Here is a 21058-nt window from a genome sequence, read left to right as displayed (position 1 = left end):
TGACTATAAGAAACATTTTCCAAGGTAAAGATTATGGTTCAGTGTTCTATTACTCAGGGAGCAACCTCGCTGAATCAAGAAGCCACTGTCTTTAACACTGACACATAAACGAGAGAATGATAACTTATAGCATCTCAGAATAACAGCGTCATTCCACAGAGTATGTAACAAAAAAGAAATAATAGTTTTAGGGAGAGAAGCCTCCCAACCTAACTCACTATGTAGACCTGTGTGGCCTAGGACAGGTACATACCAACATGCTCAGTTGCAATTTTATTACTATTCCAAGAGGCAGTCTTTCCAAAAACTCTGCTAGTAAAATATACTTATGATAATACAGGTTGATCTCATTTTGGCTCCTAAGACAGCCATGCTTTAGGGACTTTCCAGTTTCACAGGTTCATTATTCTCCAACATGGTCAATGGAATAGAATAGATACCCTGCATCTGAATCACCTTTTTTAGACACCAGAAGTGCTGTGGTTCTCCAACTGTGGATTGCAATTCCTTTGGGGCTCAAAATACTCTTTCACAGGGGTCGCATATCAGATATTTACATTATAATTAATAACAGAAGCAAATTAGAGTTATGAAGTAGCAATGAAATAATTCACGCCTGAGGGTCACCGTGTGAGGAGCCGTAGTAAAGGTTGTAGCACTGGGAAGGTTGGGAACTGATCTGGTGGAGTAAGGACAATGAAAACCCATAACATAGCTACCATGGACCAGACTCATCTACAGGGAGCAGACGCTACTCCTTTATGGTTGTGCGGTTGGTTTGTGGGGACAGTGCCTTAATATGTAGTCAAGGCTGGCTTCTAACTCATGATCGGCCTGTTTCATCTCCCAAGAGCTAGGATTACAGTTAGCTGTCACCATGGCCAGGTTCCATCTCTTCTAATCCTCACAAGAGCAAACCTATTAGTGAAATGTTCCCTTCAAGTTTTTTGTGTTTGAACACTTAACCCCTAGCTGGTAGGTGCTTTTAGGAAAACTGTAGAAATTACAGAGGGAAGGTCTAAGTGGAGAAAGTAGGTCTCTGGCCGCAAGTGCTTGAGGCTCTGTTCTCCCTGGCCGTGATCACATCCGGGCCCGCCACAGATTCCTGCCACCAGAAGTGCCACTGTGCCTTTCCCACTATGACAGACACGACCCTCAGGAACCATGAGCCAAAATAAAATTTTCCTTTCTGAAGTTATCTTTATCAGGTATTTTGCCACAGTGAAAAGAAAAGCAACTACATTTAACAAATACAAAATACAAGACTGAAGCGTTAGGAATAAAACTAAAAGAAGTATGCAATGAACATTAGGATTCCATCCACCTCTGAAAATGCAGTAAAAGCTAGTCATGACCTTGTAGGCTTTGTTGCCTGTCTGGGAGAGGTCCTTTCAATACTGGGGAACTGAGCCTGGGGTCTCACACTCATGTCCAGCAAGCATTCTTCTCAGTGAGCCCCAGCCTGTAATCTATCTTAAAGGCAACAGTTGGGTGTCAGGTATAGCCATCCGCAAGCAGTGTGCATAAGAATTTCTTTATGTGGCTACGCATGCAAAGCCACATATGCAGGGCTTTCCAGGGTGCCGTGGACTATAACTGAGGCATCCCTCTTCCCTCGCTAGGTCTTCAGAACCTAGTCTACCAGGAATGCTCTTCATTACAGTGATATGAAAAAGCACACTATGCTGGCCATGAAAAAACAAAGCTTTTAAGAACTCCAATCCCTAACCCTACGTGGCTCCCCCAGCTTCAGAGCCCCAGCCTAGAGGTACTCAGTAAGTACTCCTGAGGAACCGCAACAACAACAACAAAAGCACAAAACAGAGAGATGCTTCCTCTAGAGAGGTTCAGCATCTGCTTCAGACACCAAGCCAAAAGAATGTTGACTGAGGAGTCCGGTCCTCCGGTCAACCATCTTTTCTTTCCTCCGAGAAGTCCCATGGGAAAAAAAAAAAAAAAAAACAGAAAGCAACCATAAGACTCGACACCCAGGCAGTGTACTCAGAGACTGAGAGACAAAAGCATGTTTGGGTATCACCCAAGAGGCAAGGTTCATAAATCCTGACATGCCAGCAATGAAGTAGATAATGAAAACACCTCAATGACAAACACACACACACAGAGATGCACACACAAAACCCTACAACTACTGTGTATTGGCCTCTTGGTTACCATCATTCATAACACGCTCATATTTTGGAAGTTCAGGAACAGAACATCTTACAATCCACACAGTGTATAGTCTATACATTCATATCTGCTAGGATGGAAAACTATTTGAAAAGAGGATTTAGACACACTTGGGAGGTTGGGACAGGAAGAATACCACAAGCCAAGGCCATCTTGGGTTACATAGTTCTAAGCCAGAGTGAGAACCTGTCTCCGGGTGGGAAGAAAAAGTGAAATAGGGGGATATGGATTTTTTTTTTTAATTTTTTTTTAAACATTAAAACAGTAACAACAAAACACGGTCTCACCATATAGCCCTGGCTGGTCTGGAACTCACAGAGATCCTCATCTCTACCTCCTGAGTGCTGGGATTAAAAGTGTGCGTCACCATATCATTCTACATCTTCCTGTCATACTGAACGGACAATGCACAAACACTGACCCCAGCTTTTGTGTAAATTTTTCTTAATAAAGTATAAGCAACCTAGTATTTCACAGAATACACTAAAGCTAATCACATAGATAAAAAAATAAAAAGAAACAAAATCCATTTTCCTTACAAAATAGGAGGAGAGAATCATCACACAGACAGCCAAAATGGAGGCCAACACAACATCAGGAGGGATTTCTGAACCGCTTCTTCCAAGGATAGGAGTAAACATCTCAAATACAGCCCAGATGAGATACAGTCCATAAAGATATGGGATAAACATCCCCAAAAAGTAAAGAGTAATAAATCTTCCTTGGGCACCTAGGGAGAAGAAAAAACTGAAATTACACTGTAAGATGCTCATTTTCACAGTGCTCACCTGCTATGGCACCTGAGAGAAATGGAGTCAGACGTGACTCTAGTCCCTTTGGTACATATAATGTAGAGCAATCAGAAATTTTCATCAGGAAGAATAAAATACAAATAATATTCATGTATGTTCAGAAACATGAGAATGGGATGGAATATACAGTGTAAGATAAATACTTCCATGGCATAAAAAAATTAAAACAAATAATTTGGAAAGGTAGTTTCCAATACATAATCTCTGGGAGCCTCACATTGTTAACCTCTTCCCATCTTTATCAAAGAACAAAATTCCCCTACCGTGCTTCTTGAAGTCCTTATACACCCACAGCTTTGTGAGCAGTGGAAACGCTACCCAGACAGCACTCATGAATGCAGAGCAAAATCCTTGGTAAGTCAAAGTAACAAGAAAGCCACAATGCACAAACAATGAGGTGTCAAAAAACACTTCTCCCAGATACAGGTTGCTGGCATTCTGAAAGAAAGAGAAATAGTCTTGTTCACTGTCATTCACCAATGCACATGAAATAAAAGTAAATGTTACAGAGCAAGATTCTTTTTTTTATTTTATGTATTTTTTTATTATTAATTCATTTTGTATCCCCCCATAAGCCCCTCCCTCCTCCCCTCCCGATCCCATCCTTCCTCCCCTTTCTGCATGCATGCCCCTCCCCAAGTCCACTGATAGGGGAGGTCTTTCTCTCCTTCTTTCTGATCTTAGACAATCAGTTTTCATCAGAAGTGGCTGCATTGTCATCTTCTGTGGCCTGGTAAGGCTGCTCCCCCCTCAGGGGAGGTGATCAAAGAGCAGGCCAATCCAGAGCAAGATTCTTAACCTGGGAACGTGGTGACTCTGTCTCAGATAATTCAAAACAATAACAGTAGCAATAATGCAAACTGAAACTGAATGCACCCAAAGACCTTAGTAAGGAACGCTGAAATTACTGAACATGTTTTACAGTAAGTGCCAACCGTTGAACAAATGAAACAATATTCCCCAAATTAAGTTTCATCTACACCTCTATTCATCCTTCCCTCACTCCTGTCCTTTTCCAGTATAGCTGCCAGAGTTTTCTTCCTAAATCACAAACCTACTCAACTCTATCCTCTGAGAAAAGGTTAATGGTGGCCTAACTAATTTTTAGGGCCAGCCTCCAAGCTCAAATTTGACCCTGACCCCACTCTTGGCTTGTTAAGGTTCAGTCGCCTTGTCTTCACCACACTGGCCTCTTTTTATCTACAGCTCAAACATGCCTTGCATATTCCCACTTCTGACTGATCATCTGTTCTCCACCACGCACTCATGTTTCTAAAGCCCCATTCAAACATCCCCATGTTCATGAACAGAGGCTTACTCAATGTCAAGCCCATGCCTCTTGCAGAACTGTTCATGCCACTCCATTTCACGCCACTGCATGATGTACAAGAATCACTGTACTTTTACATCTTATCAAATGAAGCTGAAATCGAAAAAAAGATCACACTCTCATGGAGCCCTCAGCCAACTGAGTGCTAAAAGAGCCTCTAAAACAATGAGGCATGCTGGTAGTTCGGGCCTGTGCTCCCAGCCACTCAGGAAGCTAAAGCAGGAAGAGCACACATTCAAGACCCCCTTGGGATACAGGGTGAGTTCAGGGCCAGCCTGAGGAAACCAGTAAGACCCTGTCTCAAAAGCAAAAATGTAAATAAAGTAAAAATGTAAATAAATCTAATAAATTAAATATAAATAAATTAAAGATATATATGTGTGTGTGTATATGTGTATGTATGTATGTGTGTGTGTGTGTATATATATATACTATCTCCCAAGCCTCACATATATGAGGCTTGGGAGATAGTAAAGTGCTTAATATGAAAGCATGGAGACCTGTGTTCCATCCCCAGAGCCCACATAAATGAGCTGGGTACAGTGGCACCCACTGGTAATCCCAACTTGGGTAGACAGAGAAAGGCAGGTAGGTCCCTGGGAATCAGTCAACCAACCTAGCTCTAATAAGCAAGTCCTAGGCCAGTGAGAGGCCCAGTGTCAGAAAGCAAGGTGCTCTTTTCCTTCTAGACTGTTCCAGGCCTGCAGCCATCAAGAATGACACAGGAACAATCTGGTCAAGGAAGTTCATGACTAAACATCTGCTTCAGAGGAAACAAATGTCCACTGATGCCCTTCATCTTGGGCAGGCAAGATTACCAAAGACAGAAATTCTAGGAAAGCTAGACAAAATGTGCAAAACCACACCAGATGACATTTTGGCATAAGAAGCCCTTTTTTGAAATTTTGGTCAGGATTGCCCAAGAGACTCCCAAAACATTACAGGCTACTGTTAATGCCCTTGGTTGTCCCTCACAGGTGGCAGGTAAGTCCCTATTGCTGAAGATAACATGCACAGGCACTGGACCCACTGGCCGGTGAGCTGGAACTGACCCGAATGCATCCTTCGTGAGGACTAGCTCTCATGGTCCTAGCAGGCGGCACTGACGCTTCCAAATAAGGGAAGCAGCCAGCAGTCCTACCTACCCAGCCGTGACGCCTGTGAACCACAACAACCAGCACAGGAAGAAAACCCTCCAGGTGCAGTAGTGGCACACATATCTTGGTGGTAACCACGCTCTCTAACTGGACTTAGACCTACTCAACAAGAGAAAAATAATGCCCGGCATTGGAAACCTAGCCAACTACCCAAGACTTATGACATGGATCTTGGAGAGGAATCTACAATCACCACTTTACAAAACCAGCATAATTCCTAACTACATTCTAAATATGTGTCCTTATACCCACAGATAAGTATAGTCCTCACCCTGCATCAGGGAAAATTTGCAACAGATGGAGACCATTACAGAAAAACTACAACCAATCAAAATGTAAAGCTGTAGATGACAGTCCCAATGGTACCTCTACAAACAACTCTAGAACCTAAGGCTCAGGGAACGTTTTAGAAAGGGGACACAAGGATTGTAAGAGACAGGGATCAAAGAGTTTCCTATGAGACTGTGTCTCCTAACACTGTCAGAAGCTACATCCATAAAGACTCACCAACAGGCCTGCCCAAGTATTAGCTGCACAAGAGACATGATAACGTAGACAGGGGAAAGACCACAGGCCTCAACCCTCCACAAAGAACTAGTCAACTAAGCAATGCTGAGAGTGGGAGGAAGAGAGTCTTCCCCAAGGAAGAGCAAATCGGTTATCCAATACCAAGTGGTCAGCTCTAAAAACACACGAGTAACATTATATAGACTTTAAAAGGCTATATTTATGAACATATGCATATATACATACACATACATGTATTTAACAACAACTAATGAAAACAGGCTATGAATCTGAAAGAGAGCAAAGAGGAGTACATGGGGGGGATTAGAAGGTGGAAAGGGAAGAGGGAAATGATATAATGTCAAAAAGAAAAGAAAAAGTGAAGGAAAGCCAATGAGAAACTCTTAAATACACTATTCTTTTAGGAAAGATGTGCTTCCTATGTCAAGTTGTGTCAGACACTGCCTAAGTACAGGCGATGTAGCAGAGAATTCAACAATCACACCCTCGTCAGCCTGAGAGTCCAGAAAAGAACAGTGATATTCACAGCTAAATAACTGAGTGAACAAGTATGGATTGCTAAATGGAAAGACAGTTCTACAAACAGCAGCAGAGGCAAGCCACACAAGCAAGCCTCGCCATCACCTCCATTTTAAACACTGCTGGAAACAGCTCCGTAACTTCTCTTGAATTCTGCAATTCACTCCCAATTCTCAGAATAAGAAAACTCCAGGAAATTAACACAACTATGGCAGCATTTTCCATAGCCATGCTGAACAATTTCTAATTGTTCTGAAAGAGCATACACAATAAATTTTGCTCATTTGTCTTCAGTTCTTGAAAGTAGCAAAAAGAAACAATAAATACATCAGCCACTTACCACATAATAAAATCTTTTGGCAAGAGTATGTATGAGGATTATTTTGGCCACTGTTGCAGTTCCATACAGGCAAACGGCGACATAAAAGTGGTTATACCATGACAGAGACTGTCCAATGAGAGAGACGAACACTGCTATAATGAGAACTGTAACAAGGCTAGTGAACCAGCTAATAAAAGTGATACCAAGTCCACACAAGAAGTCTCTCATGTAGTTAGCACCTAACGAAGAGAAAACAAAAAGTTAATGTCACCATCTTCATTAAATTAATAACAAAACCAGCTGGTAATGCTGAAGAAGCAAATGTTAAAACAATTCACTACTATAATTGAAGGTACTTAAGTGTCCCAGGGTAGAGAACAGTCAAACACAAGAATCACGTAACAACAAAGGACACTACTCAAGAACACACAGGATCTCTGGGTATTAAAGATTCTGAGAGATGTCTCACAGCACTGATTCATATGCCCTCCTTCCCTGGGAAAGAGGTGGTAATCCTCATCATCTTTAGGATTCTTTGTTTATCAAAATATTAGCAAGGATTTTAAAAGGCAAAGTTCCATAAAACTTCTTGCTAAAGACGGTAGCACAGGGTTGGCAAGGTGGTTCAGCAGACAAGTGCACTTGCCAACCAGACTTGGCAGCCGGAGTCCATGCCCACAGAACTGAAGCCACAAGTGGTCTACGACTTCACACACGCACACTGCGGCACACTACCGCCCACACACGTGCACACACACGAATAAATAGATAAAAAATGTAAAAATGTTTTTAAAGATACCAACACTGGAAAAGAATGACAGGAAAAAGAACTGGGGATAAAGAATTATTTAAATTGCTGCAGAATACTTACATTGTAATAACAGCCAATATTTTAGGCTCTGAGACATTTCAAGCAGAAATGGCTCAAGGAACAGTAACCAGAAGCGCTGCATCCATTCCAGGACTGTGCGTAGAAGACTTTCCGCTAAGTCGGTCTGCAGCGCCAGCAGCATGGCTCAGCAGGCCAACCTGATGACCTCAGTCTCACACCCAGGACCCACATGGTGGAAGGAGTTACACAAGCTGCCCTCTGACTTCCACACTTGTGCGTGCGCACAAACACACGCATGCACGCACGCACACACACACACACACATAAAATAAATATTTTTTAAAAATAAGTTTTCTTTTTGGTTGTATATAAATTTTAGTTTTAACACAGATTATAGGGTTGATCATACTGAGTTTCAAGAACTATTAAAATTTGTTATTAATAAAGAGAAAAATCATTCTAAAGGTTTTTACAATACTGAAGTTCCATTTCAGCACTATTAGTAATTTCATTCCATAACAAGAGACTAAATGAGCACAACTGTGAAATGGGCAACCACACTGCAGGGGAGCAGGGAGCAGCACCCTGCAGATCCCCACCGGGCGCGGGGTGACGCACTGCACCCAGCTCTTGGCCGTATTTGGCTGAGGCAGACAGCTCAGCTGACTGTCCCAACTTCAGGGCAAGTGCATAAAGCCGTCGTCTTCACCAACCCTGAAAGTGAGATGAGCATGCTGATTCTATACTTACCCGGGAGTTTCTAAAACTAGAAATCAAGTAATATTCTCCAGTACAGTAAGATGCTGTACCTTCTGGGAGGAAAGAAAAACAATGGCTAAAATCTCTTCAGCAAATCCCACCCCCATTCCACACTAGAAGGAAATACTTACTCCTGTGTTTGGGCCGGAGCAGTTTTTTCCCCAGGTACAGAACAACAGCCATGACTACCATGTAGTTTATGATTGAGCCAACACGAGAAGGGTACGCAACGACAAGCAGGCCGAGCACGTCAAAGAAGACCATGTTCCCATGTCGATACTCAGATGAAGAAGCCAGCATGTCAGACGTAGCTAGGTACTTAAGAACTGCTAAAATGTTGTCACCTTTTATTGAGAAAAGATAATGAGGTCTAGTAAGCTACTCCAGTGTGACTTCCACATACAGCATGTGCCGCAGACGTACCATCTGAAAATTAATACCCGGAAAGAATGGGCGCAGACCCCGCTCCCACCCTCCACTGCTCTCCCCTCTCAGGCCAAATTCCCCAATAAGGCTCTTGTTCTTGCTCTTCTTCCCCACTGGGCTCAACCCGGGCCCTCTATACCACTATTCCCTCAGACTAACAGCACAACCCCCAAGCTCCAGCTCAAGCCTTCCTCACGGATACATTGTAACTATGCTGACACTCTTCTGAAGACCAGAAACTCAGTGAGAAAACAAGAAAAAAAAAGCCTTGCATGAGGTTGGTCAGCACAGAACAAGTTATTAAAGCTTGTTAAGATTTATATTAGGTGGGAGCTGGAGAGATGGCTCAGTGATTAAGAGTACTGGCTGCTCTTCTAGAGAACCCAGGTTCAATTCCTAGCACTCACATGGCAGCTCACAACTGTCTGTAATTCCAGTTTCAGAGGATCTGGCACCCTCACACATATATACATGTAGGAAAAACATCATTGTACATGAAAAGAAATCTTAAAAAAAAAAAAAAAAGAATTATTAAGAAGGGGAGGCAAAAGCAGGTGACCATCATTCAAGGTCAGCCTAGGTTACACAGCAAGTTCAAAGTTACACTGAGCTATGCAGCAAGACCCTCTCTTAAACAAAAATAAAACATTTTTTCTTAAAAATGACTAAAGAGCTAGCTCTGGGACCAGTGATGCAGTGCTTTCCTAGAATACAGGCACAAGACCTCGGTTTATTCTCCCAGGCTAACAAACCAGAACAAATCACAATTAAAAAGCATACTTGGTAAGGAAGCAGAAAGGTTGCAACTTCAAGGCCAGCCTGGCCTACATAGTGAAATCCTAACTCAGAAAAAAAACAAAAAACAAACAAACAAAAAAAAAAAAACATTTTTTAAGGTGAACCAGATAAGGTATATGGCTATAATCCTAGCATCCAGGAGCAGTGGCAGGAAGCTGACAAGTACTAGGCAGTTGGACCTACACAGTAAGTAATGGGTAGGACCTAGCTAAAATAAGACTGTCCAGATTGACAGAACTATGCCCATGAGGAGGGGAAGGTTCCAATCATGCGCGCGCACGCGCACACGCACACACACACACACACACACACAGTCTCTCTCTCTCTCTCTCTCTCTCTCACATCTCTCTCACACACACACACGTCTCTCTCTCTCACATCTCTCTCTCTCTCACACACACACACGTCACACTCATGTATGTCTTAGATGACAGACAATCCAAATACTCAAGATGTACCTACTTTCCCAGCAGTCCGTACAAACGACTGTCAGAACACTAACTCCTCACTCCCTCCTCCACACTGCACTGCCAGAATAGTAACGTAAAACCACCTTACTGAGTTCATTCATAGACTCAGACCTTCAAGGATTCCTTACTCCTTTGGGTTTTTCTGAGTTTAACATGTTTCCTATCACATTTTTACTTGTTGGAGTGCTGCACGCCACTGCACATATGCAGAGGTCAGAGGACAATTTCCCAGAGTTGTATCTCTCCTTCCACCATGCGGGCCCCAGGGATCAAACTTGGGTTGTCAGGTTGGGCAGCAGGGGCCTTTTTCTGCTGAGCCATCTCATCCACCATGTTTGTTTATCAACACCAGGGATGGAATCCAGGGCCTTGCACATATTAAGCGAGTACTCTACCACCACATCCTTGATAATTTTTGAAGCCACCTACACTTTCCTTCCCCCATATACGTCAACCTTGTCTCCTTCTGGTTCTGAAAATACTACCTCCATCCTAGTCTGAGAGAGTATACCATCCCCCCACCCAGCCGGTTCCCTCCTTCTCCATGCTGTGCTCTTACTAAAAAGTCACCTTCTTTCCATAGCCGCATCCCTATCAACTCCCCCTCTAACGCCCTAGCTCTCTGGGCCGCACTCTACCACTCTGGGCTATGTACATGCCTCATCTGTCCTTACCACCTATCATGGGCCCGTGGCCCCCCCTCTGCTCTCATCTGGGGCCACAAACCCCTGTCCTGCTGCTAGTATAATTCATAGCCCTCACTTTGGCTGCATTCTTTACTCTTCAACAATCCCACTACAGCCTGGGGCCACCCCTTCCAAACTGTCACAGTGAACCCCGCAACCCTACCACAGCCCTGGGCCACTCCTTTCCAAGTATTCACGATGACTATTTCTAAGTTTTTAATTGCTAAGTCAGATGCAAAGACTAAAATTCAAGCCCTCATCTTTCCATCTCCAAATCTAAACTCATTCGACTACAAACTGTCTCTCCCACACAAAACGCTCTTTATACATTGTCCCTAACATTTCATCATTGTGTATCAAAAGCCAAACCTGTTAATACCAACCTGCTCTCTGAATGGAATCTAGGAGAATCCTGTCCGCTGTGTCATACTTGGTGTGATATATGTATCCATTTTCAATAAAAGCTAAGTCTATTCCTAAGACAGACAATGGAAAAGTTATCTTACTTTACAGGCCTGACTTGTGTTAGTCCTGTCTAACAGTTTAAGTTCTAAAAGACAAAATGTCAAGGCATGAGGTTAACTAATGTCTATCATATTCATGAACGATACAAACCCTTTTCTGTTCTTACAAAATCTATCACTATGGTCCAGAATTTAAAACATAATAACTAAGGAAGTATTTTAAGTCACACATTAGGGGAAGAAACTTTGGGGAATGGAATTTGGGCAGATAAGAGCCAAATTTAAATTTCAAATAAAACTATAAAAGTTACCAAAGGAGTTGGAAAAGCAAGACAACAGCCCTAAGCTTCCTTGGAGTTTTGGGGAAATGAGATGCTAAACAGTTCTCTCCATCTCCAGGCTGTGGTACACAATACCCTAGAGAAGGCAAGCACTTAAATTACTGTGGGGCTTGTTAAAAGAGAGCATCAAGAACTCTACTCTGCTGAGTCCGAAGACAGAGCTCTCACATACAGTGTCCGCTCAGAGGCTATTATAACTTTCAAGAAATAAGGTTTGCTTTTGACACAGCAGCCTATGAGCACAGACAAAATACCTGGAATGTTCCCAAAATCCCTATAGATTCGGAAGTCGGTATCGGAAGGAATGATTCCACTCTGAAAAACCTCCTGAGCCACCACAGAAGCAAAAGGGTGTTTAGCTGCCGAAACATAAGCCTGGACCAACCAAGGATTTTCAGGGCCTGAAATGGAAAAAGACAGCACAATACAAGGTTACACAGTACAAGGTAGCTCTGTCCAACATGGCCACACGCGGTTGGCTGCACTGAGGAAATGTGAGTGACACCTAACCGCTAAGGACAGGGATTCCTTTAGGAGTGATGAAGAACATTCTGGGAGCTAAAGAGGTGGCTCAGTGGTTAGCTTTGCTGCTCAACTACAAGGCCCGGAGCTCAGTTCCCAACGCCCATGCCAGGGGCTCACAAGCACCTGTAACTCCAGCTCCAAAGGATCCTATGACTTCTTTAGATCTTTCTGGCACCTGCACACGCATTCACACACATATGAGCACACACACACACAAAAAAAAAACCCCGCTATATTAAAATACTCTAGCATTATGATAATGGTACACAAGTATGTGGAAATGCCTAAAAATGCTGAATTTGACCATTTAAGTTGGTGAATTATAGGACATTTAAATTATGTTTTAATAATTCCATGAGATTTTAAAAGTATATATTCTAAAAAAGGCTACAGTTGCAAAATAGCATCCCATTTTAAGGTAATAATGTGTATATGTGTTCCTGTGCATAAATACACTTTTTTTTTTTTTTTTAATCCCAGAAGGTTGTGGAGCAAATTAACACTGGTTTGGTCAGAGTGGTGAAAAAGCCATGAGCCTTTGGCTTCCTCAGTTTCTTGTACTTAGTTTATAGAGCCTGAATCTTTCCAAATGGGACATATATTAATGGTTTAATCTGTTTAAACCTTATAAGATTATATTAACCCTTCAAAAATGATGCAGGCAGGCCTTCCCGACTCACGACAGTGCAATCTGATGAGCCACTCTTTCTGATCCTAAGAATGATTATTCCAGCCACCAAAAGTTCCCCAAACGAGCCTTTTCCTCAACTGACAATTACGCTCTGGAGAGCACAAACTGTTTTATCTGAAAAGCCAGGACAGGACAAGTCTCACCACACAGTTAAAAAAAAAAAAAAAAAAAAAAGCAAAGGACAGAGCCATCTGGTGCAGACAAATCTAAATCTGCTGAACATAGTGCTTGTCCTCTTAGTCGGACATGGAATCAACACTACGAGCTTTCTAGAAAGCTGGAAGGAAAGAACAGTATAAAATTCAGATGAGCGTGGAATACGTTATGGGCATCAACAAACATTATGGGTTCCTTCCTGGGAGGTAATTCTTAAAATATGAGGACTTTAGAATGAGCAAAATGTTTAATGGGATAGATACTGAAACACTGGAGATTTATTACTTAAAGTAACAAATGCACAGAAAACTATTTAACAATACAGAAAGCTGCAGAGGGCAAGCAGAGCAGTGATGTCAGCGCAGTCCATAGCTTTTCAATGCAATGGAAAGCTCAATCTAACGTTAATCATTTCTCCCCGTATCACCATTCCATGGGCACACTGACCTTAGTGCCACCAGCAAACACCCACCTTCTACTTGTAACTGGTGTTAACTTTGCTCATTTGTTTCCAGGTTAATACAATCACTTTGAAATTCTTTGTTAACTGGAGATTTCTTATCTAAAGCTACATACTACATTTCTTATCTAAAGCTACATAAAGACTAAGGTCTTAGGCCTAAAGTTTGGCTAAGTTTCAGCATCTCCTTCAATACCTTGCTAGATAGTCTTTCAGAGTCCCACTGTGGTAGGCTCCTGTCCTGTTCACTGTTTTCTCCCTCCTCCAATCTCTATCCCATGTGCTTTTCTGAATAAGGATTGAGCATCTTACTCCAGGTCCTCCTTCTTGCTTAGCTTCCTTAGGTGTATAGATTTTAGTATGTTTATCCTATATTGTATGTCTAATATCCACTTATGAGTGAGTATATACCATGTGTGTCTTTCTTCTTCTGGGATACCTCACTCAGGATGATCTTTTCTAGTTCCCACCATTTGCCTGCAAATTTCATGATTTCCTTGATTTTTATTGCTGAGTAGTATTCCACTGTGTAAAAGTACCACAATTTCTGTATCCATTCCTCCGTTGAGGGACATCTGGGTTGTTTCCAGCTTCTGGCTATTGCAAATAAAGCTGCAACAAATATGGTTGAGCAGATGTCCTTGTGTACTTGAGCAGAGTGCAGGGAATCTTATGAAAGAAGGGGGAGACAGAAAGACCTGGAGGGGACAGGAGCTCCACAAGGAGAGCAACAGAACCAAAAAATCTGAGCACAGGGGTCTTTTCTGAGACTGATACTCCAACCAAGGTCCATGCATGGAACTAACCCATGCACAGCTGTAGCCCATGGCAGCTCAGTCTCCAAGTAAGTTCCCTAGTAAGGGGAACAGGGACTATCTCTGACAAGAACTCAGTGGCTGGCTCTTTGATCACCTACCTGTGATGGGGGAGCAGCCTTACCAGGCCACACAGGAAGACAATGCAGCCAGTCCTGATGAGACCTGATAGGCTAGGGTCAGATGGAAGGGCAGAAAGACCTCCCCTATCAGTGACCTGGAGAAGGGACAAAGGAGGAGATGAGGGAGGAAGGGAAAATGAGATTGAGAATGGAAGGGGACAAGGGAGGGGGCTACAGTCAGAATACAAAGTGGATAAACTGTAATTAATAAAAAATAAATTTAAAAAAAAAAAGGTATTAGGCCTAATCAGACCCAGGAAAAGTAGGCACTCAATAGATGTTAGAAAAGAATTGCCTTGAGCTTGGACTCCATTTGAGGTAAATGTGTTGTCATCTCTTCAAACTATGTATGTAGACTGTACTAATCTATGCAGAGAAAAACACCAGGAAGCGTTTGGACTAACCTGTGAGACTGGGTAGCAGAGCACAGGAACAGGCACTACACAAAAGGGGCAGCCTACAAGACACGCTGTTGCTCCAGGTGAGGCTGACTGCTCTCTGCGCTCACTCTTTGCTGCTGCTCCTATTGATAACAGAGTTCAGCTGCTTCCCGCCAATTAAAAAGAAAGTAGAAATATTTAAGAGCTAAAAAAGGTCTTGCTGTATCTCACCTTGTGACCTTGAATTTCGTGTGTGTGTGTCTGTGTCTGTGCACCTGTGTGTGTGTTCTGAGTCAAGGTGTCCCTAGGTAGCCTTGGCTGACCTGGAACACAGAGATCTGCCTGTCTCTGCCCGACACATGCTGGGGTTAAAGGCCTACACCACCAATCTGGCAACCCTGAATTTCTTAAAGATGTAACTGAAATACAATACAGGTCCATTTCAAAGTTAAGAGTTAAAGTAAATTTGAGAGAGTATTGAAATATGAAACTTTTTAGTTTACAAAAAGCATTTAGTACTTAGTGTAATTTCAAAACTTAAACAATATAATGTCTTTTAAAGATCTACAAAGAAAGTTTCTATTGCCTTACTCACTTCCTATAGACCCTCTCACACAAAACACTTCTTACTATTAAGACTCCTGACAAGTCAGGCAGGATAGCACACACCTATAATACCAACACTCTGAGCTGGAGGCAGAGGGATGAGGGGTTCTGGGCAGCCAGGCATACAAAGTGAGACTGTCTTGATTCAAACAACAACAAAAGCAGCTTTTAGCAGAAGGTCTGCGTGTGGCTGAAATGGACTGATGCCTTTGCCCATATTTCTAGCAGTGGCAGGACAGAAGGTGGACCTTCCAGCATCAGGTCTTAGCAGGCCCTGCTGAGCAAGTCCTTTTGCTCTAGACTCTGCTAAGATGACAAGTCCTCCCTGATGATGCAGCCTGGCCAGGCCATGGAGGAAGGAGATCCAGGCAGCCCTGATGAGACTTAACAAGCTATGGGCTGATAGCAATAGTGGAGAACTCCCCCTTTCAGTGGACTAGGGGAAGGGGAAGAGGAGAAGAGGGAGGAAGGGGGCTTCAATCGGGATATATAATGAATAAATTGTGAAGAAAAAAAATAAATTAAAAAAATTAGTATAGGTTTAAAAAAAATAAAAGATGACAAGTCCTAGCTGGGCGTTATTCTCAGCACTCAGGAGGCAGAGGCAGGAGTTCAAGGCCAGCCTGGTCTACAAAATGAGTCCAGGACAGCAAGGACTATAAGAGAAAACATGTTTGGAAAGAAAAAGAAAAAACAAAACAAAAAACAAAAAAAAACGACAAGTCCATGTTATTTAGCGATTATACCCTGTTATCTTAAGGAAAGCTTCATCCTAAAATTTAAACTTTCTTTGGCTATTGTACTTACTGGGTTTCTTGACACTCAAATTAACTCAGTGATAGAATTAAACTTAAACTGTGGGTGAATTTTCTCATTTAATAACTATGATTTTAAATACTTTATATCATAATTATCCACAATTAATAAAAGCAATATCCTCATTGTATTATGTCTTCATTTGCTTCTCTGCTGTGGTAATAAAACACTGGCCAAAGGGAACTTGGGGAAAAATGGGCTCATTTGGTTACAGGTTATGAGTCTATCACAACAGAAGCCAGGGAGAAACTCCAGTCAGGAACCTGGAACCAAAATCTAAAGCACAGGCCCTGGGGGGATGGCTGCTTATTGGCCTGCTTTCCATGGTTTGCTCAGCTTGCTTCTCATACAACTCAAGATTACCTGAGAGGAGTGGTACCACCTACAGTGAGCTGGGCCCTTCCACATCCATCATTAATCAAGGAAATGCCCACAGACAGGCACACAGGCCAATGTGATGGAGGCAAGTCCTTAACTGATGTTCTCTCTTCTCAGATAACTCTAGTTTGTGTTACATTGCCAAAAAATACACCAACCACCATATACTGCAATTCTTACTTGCTCTAAACTGACACTGAGCCTAAACCACTCAGGTTCCAACCATGCTGTCACGTACCAACTGTAAAACCTTGCAAGTTTTAAACTCTCCCACCTCTGTTCTTCATCTATAAATTAGAAATATAGCAGCATGCACTCGAACTAAGTAATTTAATGTATATAAGATGTTTCAAATGACATTTGCATGTAATAAGTACTATAAAGGAGCCCCATGCTGTTCACACTATTTGATTTAAAAAAATTAACAAGGGGAGGCAGGTAGACTCCCGTAGCCCAATAGCCAGCGAGCCTAGCTGAACGGATGAGCCCCAGGCTCAGCAAGAGGTTCTGTTTCAATAAGATAGGAAGCAACCGAGGAAGACACCTCATGTTAACACCTCCAGCTACTACAAGCACACACACACACAACACACACACACACACACGCATGCACACATGGACATCCACCAGACCAACGTGTGTATATACTGAACACATACAATCACAAAAATTCACAAAGACAAGTTAAGATTACCTCACACTTTAAAACAAACCTCAATCAAGAGATTGCTCATTAAAGAGAGTACTTCTACTGGAAAACTTTCCATTGACATGAAATTGGAGCTGCATTGAAATGTTAAGTGCACTCTTCACATACCTGTTTGGAACACAAGTTCTTTCCCTCCTACACCTGCTGCCTCTAGGTTAATAAATGCACGAATGGAACGGGCCCAGGGATGCTGGGTAATAAAACCATGGCTGGCCTTAATAAGGAGAGAAAACAAATGGAGGTTAAACTAAGGGTTTTTTTAGTTCATTTATTTTTATAAATTACCGTTTATTCACTTTGTATCCCAGCTATAGCCCCCTCCCTCATCCCCTCCCAATCCCACCCTCCCTTCCTCATCTTCTCCCATGCCCCTCCCCAAGTCCACTGATAGGGGAGGTCCTCTTCCCCTGCCATCCGTTAAACTAAGTTTTTATTTTGCTTATTTGTATGACAGAATGGCTATCTCAAAAAGGTAGGAACTACGAGAGCAAAATAACCACTTCTCAAAAGCAGACCCTAAAGGCATCTTCCTAAATAAAATGATGGTGTTCAGTTGCCAAGTGAAAAGAAACTGTGAGGACATGTAATGCAAAAGTTAAAAAAAAGAAAGAAAAGAAAATACAGACAGTTCGTACGGCTAGGCCTTCATGCTGTGTACCTTCCTCAAATCATCTCTCTGAAACTTGAGGGTTAAAGGCTCAGAAGAGAGTAATTACGCCATTCAGAAGCCCTTACATCGACACTTTTCTGATCACAGCAGCACGTGTGTGAGCCTAGCACTCAGAAAGCACGTGTGTGACCTAGCACTCAGAAAGCACGTGTGTGAGCCTAGCACTCAGAAAGCACGTGTGTGACCTAGCGCTCAGAAAGCACGTGTGTGACCTAGCACTCAGAAAGCACGTGTGTGACCTAGTGCTCAGAAAGCACGTGTGTGAACCTAGCACTCAGAAAGCCGAGGCAAGAGGATCACAAGTACCAGGCCAGTGTGGGAGACCAAGCAAGACCCTATTCCAAAAACTAAAAGTGAAAACAAACAAACAAACAAACAAAAAATCACACACTAGAGCAAGATGAGCTGTTCTCAGGTGACTCTCTAACACACTGAGCCCATCTGCACTATCAGTATGTTTGAAGTACTGATAATAGTATTTATTTTGAATATTATTTTTATATTAGTCATATCACTAATAAAACAGACTGTTACCAATCATTATTACTCTCATTATTATTCAGCCCAAATACTTGAAACAATAAAGCCTTACTTGCAAGACATTTTCCTCTGCACCATTGAAGAGGAACACCACGGCATGCTGTAGGGGCTCTGAAGACGCTGCCATGACTCGGAGAACTTCGAGCATCACCGCACAGCTAACTGCGTCGTCACTGGCACCTTGGAGCAGAGAAACAGATGCACTTCTCAGAGTTACAGTGTTTTTCACTACTGGTGTGGACTGGAGTTTTCCCCTCAGAGAAGCATCATGATAGCTGCATGACCAGAAGCGTAACTCTGTCATCACAGGGTGACAGCTATGCACAACAAAGACAAGCCCCATAAGATCCTTGTCTGGCCTGCTCAATGACCGAGGCAGTGGAACCATGCTCACAGCATGTACTCAGCAGCTGTGGAATAAATTAACCAGATGGGGCCTAAGGCCAACTGGAATTTATCCTCGTCCCCCATCCTCTGGAAGAGTCTTTCTTCTGGTACTCATGGCTTCCTCCACTCTCCCACTTCCTCGACTCTTTCAAAATCATAAAAGCTGCAGCACCTCACAATTACAGAGGGAGTAACAGGCTACACTTCTTTAAGTTCTTTAAGGGATCAAGTATGGAAAAGTACAAAGAAGGCACCTGAATGATAAGACACTGAAGAGGGAACTGTGCCCTGTCCCAGCATTGCAAAAGTACAGCACCACGGCCAGCCTGGTCTACAAAGTGAGAACAGGACAGCCAGGACCACAAGGGAAACTCTGTCTCAAGAAAAATTTAAAAATACAAAAAGAAGAAGAAGCTGGGCACAGTGGCATACACTTTAATCCCAGCACTCAGGAGGTTAGAGGCAGGCAGATCTTTGTGAGTTCGAGGTCAGCCTGGTCTACAAATCGAGTCCAGGATAGCCAGGGCTATTACACAGAGAAACCCTTTCTCAAAAGAGAGAGAGAGAGAGAGAGAGAGAGAGAAAGAGAGAGAGAAAGAAAGAAAGAAAGAAAGAAAGAAAGAAAGAATACTCAGATAGTCCAGTCTCTACATCAGAAAATCATATTAATTAAAGATTATAAAAAGAACTCTAGTTTTTAATGAAATCCATTACTTTATCATTTGTATTTATTTTTTTGTGTGCGGGGGGGGGGAGGGCAGCACACTTGCCACAATATGGCACATACGGAAGTCAGAGGACAATCTGTGGGAGTTCACTGCCTCCTTCCATCTGGAGTTTCCGAGTGGAAACTCGGGCAGTTGGGTTTGGTGGCCGGCGCCTTCGAGCGCTGGTTTTAAAAGCACTGTGCGAGGTAGTTAAACGAACTGACTGGCTATTTGATAACACTAAAGAGTTACTGCTAATTTTTTAAGTCAAGTAGCTCCTAATACTGTTAGCATGGTCAAAGGTGTCCTCCTCCTTTACCATACAGACTGAAATACTGAGGAGCCGAAATAGCCAGGCGGGAGGGCTGAGGGAGAAACAACGACTGGACTACATGAGAGCGGGAGGCACACTGGATGGAGTCCAGTGAATGAGTCTATTCTATACATTTGATTCTTTTCATCGTGGGAAGTTTAGAGTCCGCGAACACTACCATAACTCAGGCAGTAGCACTTCTGGGTGAGGCAGTGGTGAGTGCTGGGTGAGGACTCCGCAGCAGGGAAGTGGTGGAGTGAACTGTATCTCTGTCACTTCATTCACTGTGTCCATGCCGAGAAGGCGGACTGCTAACTCCACCCCACAGGCGGCACCTGGGAAACATCCCAGGGTAGCTTTCTTCCTTCTCCTTGACAACTTAGGGAAGCCTCTGTAACCAGCTAAAATGATTGTTTCAGGACTCCGTTATTCCAAATCCCACTTCTGCTCGAAAAGAGTCTTGGTGATAATTCGGACTATATTTTAGTCACTAGTCAAAGTGAAACAAAATAACAGTTACCTAATTACTGTTAGAGCAGGGAGTATGAGCTGATACACTGATATACTGGTACTGTGTGCCATTTTCCAGAAAACCTATGAACTAAACATTTTCTTTTTAAAATGAAAAGCAAACAATAACATTTTTCTATTCAAAGTAGAAGTAAAATTTAAAAACATTCACCTTTATACAGCTGATTAGCAAATTAAACTTCACACTCATCCTCCCTACTTTAAGGGATCTAATGTCTTAGAGAACAGAAAACGGTCAAAATACCTTTAAGGAAGTGACAGTCAGAGGACAGTAAAAAGGCCGAGTGACTAGCTGGCATCCCTTTCCATTTAGAATCAACCCTGAAATTGAAGCCAGCCCAGAATGACTCAAAACGTCTCTTTTGCCAGTGGCCTGGCAGCACACGGCCGACCTGAGAAGATACATGAGGTGCGTCTGTAGGCAACATTACTTCTAATGAGTATCCATTCCTGCATCCAGAAACGCTGTGAGGACTTTAATACACACAGGAAAACCAGCCCAGGGTGCCGGCCCGTGACCCCAGCCCCTAGGCGAGTAAAGCGGGAAGGCTGCTGGAAGACTCAGGCCAGCCTAGCCTGCACTGTTGAGGATGTCTCCATGACACTCCTGAAGCTGGG

The 21058-nt window shown here is 42.8% G+C and overlaps 1 protein-coding gene across 2 annotated transcripts in view; it reads right to left on the bottom strand.

The window, feature by feature from the left end:
• Positions 1-21058, bottom strand: part of Ermp1 (endoplasmic reticulum metallopeptidase 1) — a 49872-nt gene that overhangs the window by 23017 nt on the left and 5797 nt on the right. For both annotated transcript variants that reach the window (XM_055614120.1, XM_055614119.1), the window contains exons 3-10: positions 18555-18682; positions 17401-17506; positions 11889-12035; positions 11213-11305; positions 8581-8793; positions 6877-7097; positions 3266-3440; positions 2730-2920 (exon numbers count right to left, since the gene is read on the bottom strand). In XM_055614120.1, the coding sequence (XP_055470095.1) occupies positions 2730-2920; positions 3266-3440; positions 6877-7097; positions 8581-8793; positions 11213-11305; positions 11889-12035; positions 17401-17506; positions 18555-18682 (1274 nt within the window). The remainder of the gene's footprint in view (positions 1-2729; positions 2921-3265; positions 3441-6876; positions 7098-8580; positions 8794-11212; positions 11306-11888; positions 12036-17400; positions 17507-18554; positions 18683-21058) is intronic.

The sequence above is a fragment of the Psammomys obesus genome, unplaced genomic scaffold (genome assembly GCF_907164565.1).
Source record: "Psammomys obesus unplaced genomic scaffold, mPsaObe1.curated_primary_1811, whole genome shotgun sequence".
NCBI classification, from domain to species: domain Eukaryota; kingdom Metazoa; phylum Chordata; class Mammalia; order Rodentia; family Muridae; genus Psammomys; species Psammomys obesus.
The sequence above is the reverse complement of the archived record's forward strand: the minus strand, read 5'-3'. Positions and strand labels throughout refer to the sequence as shown.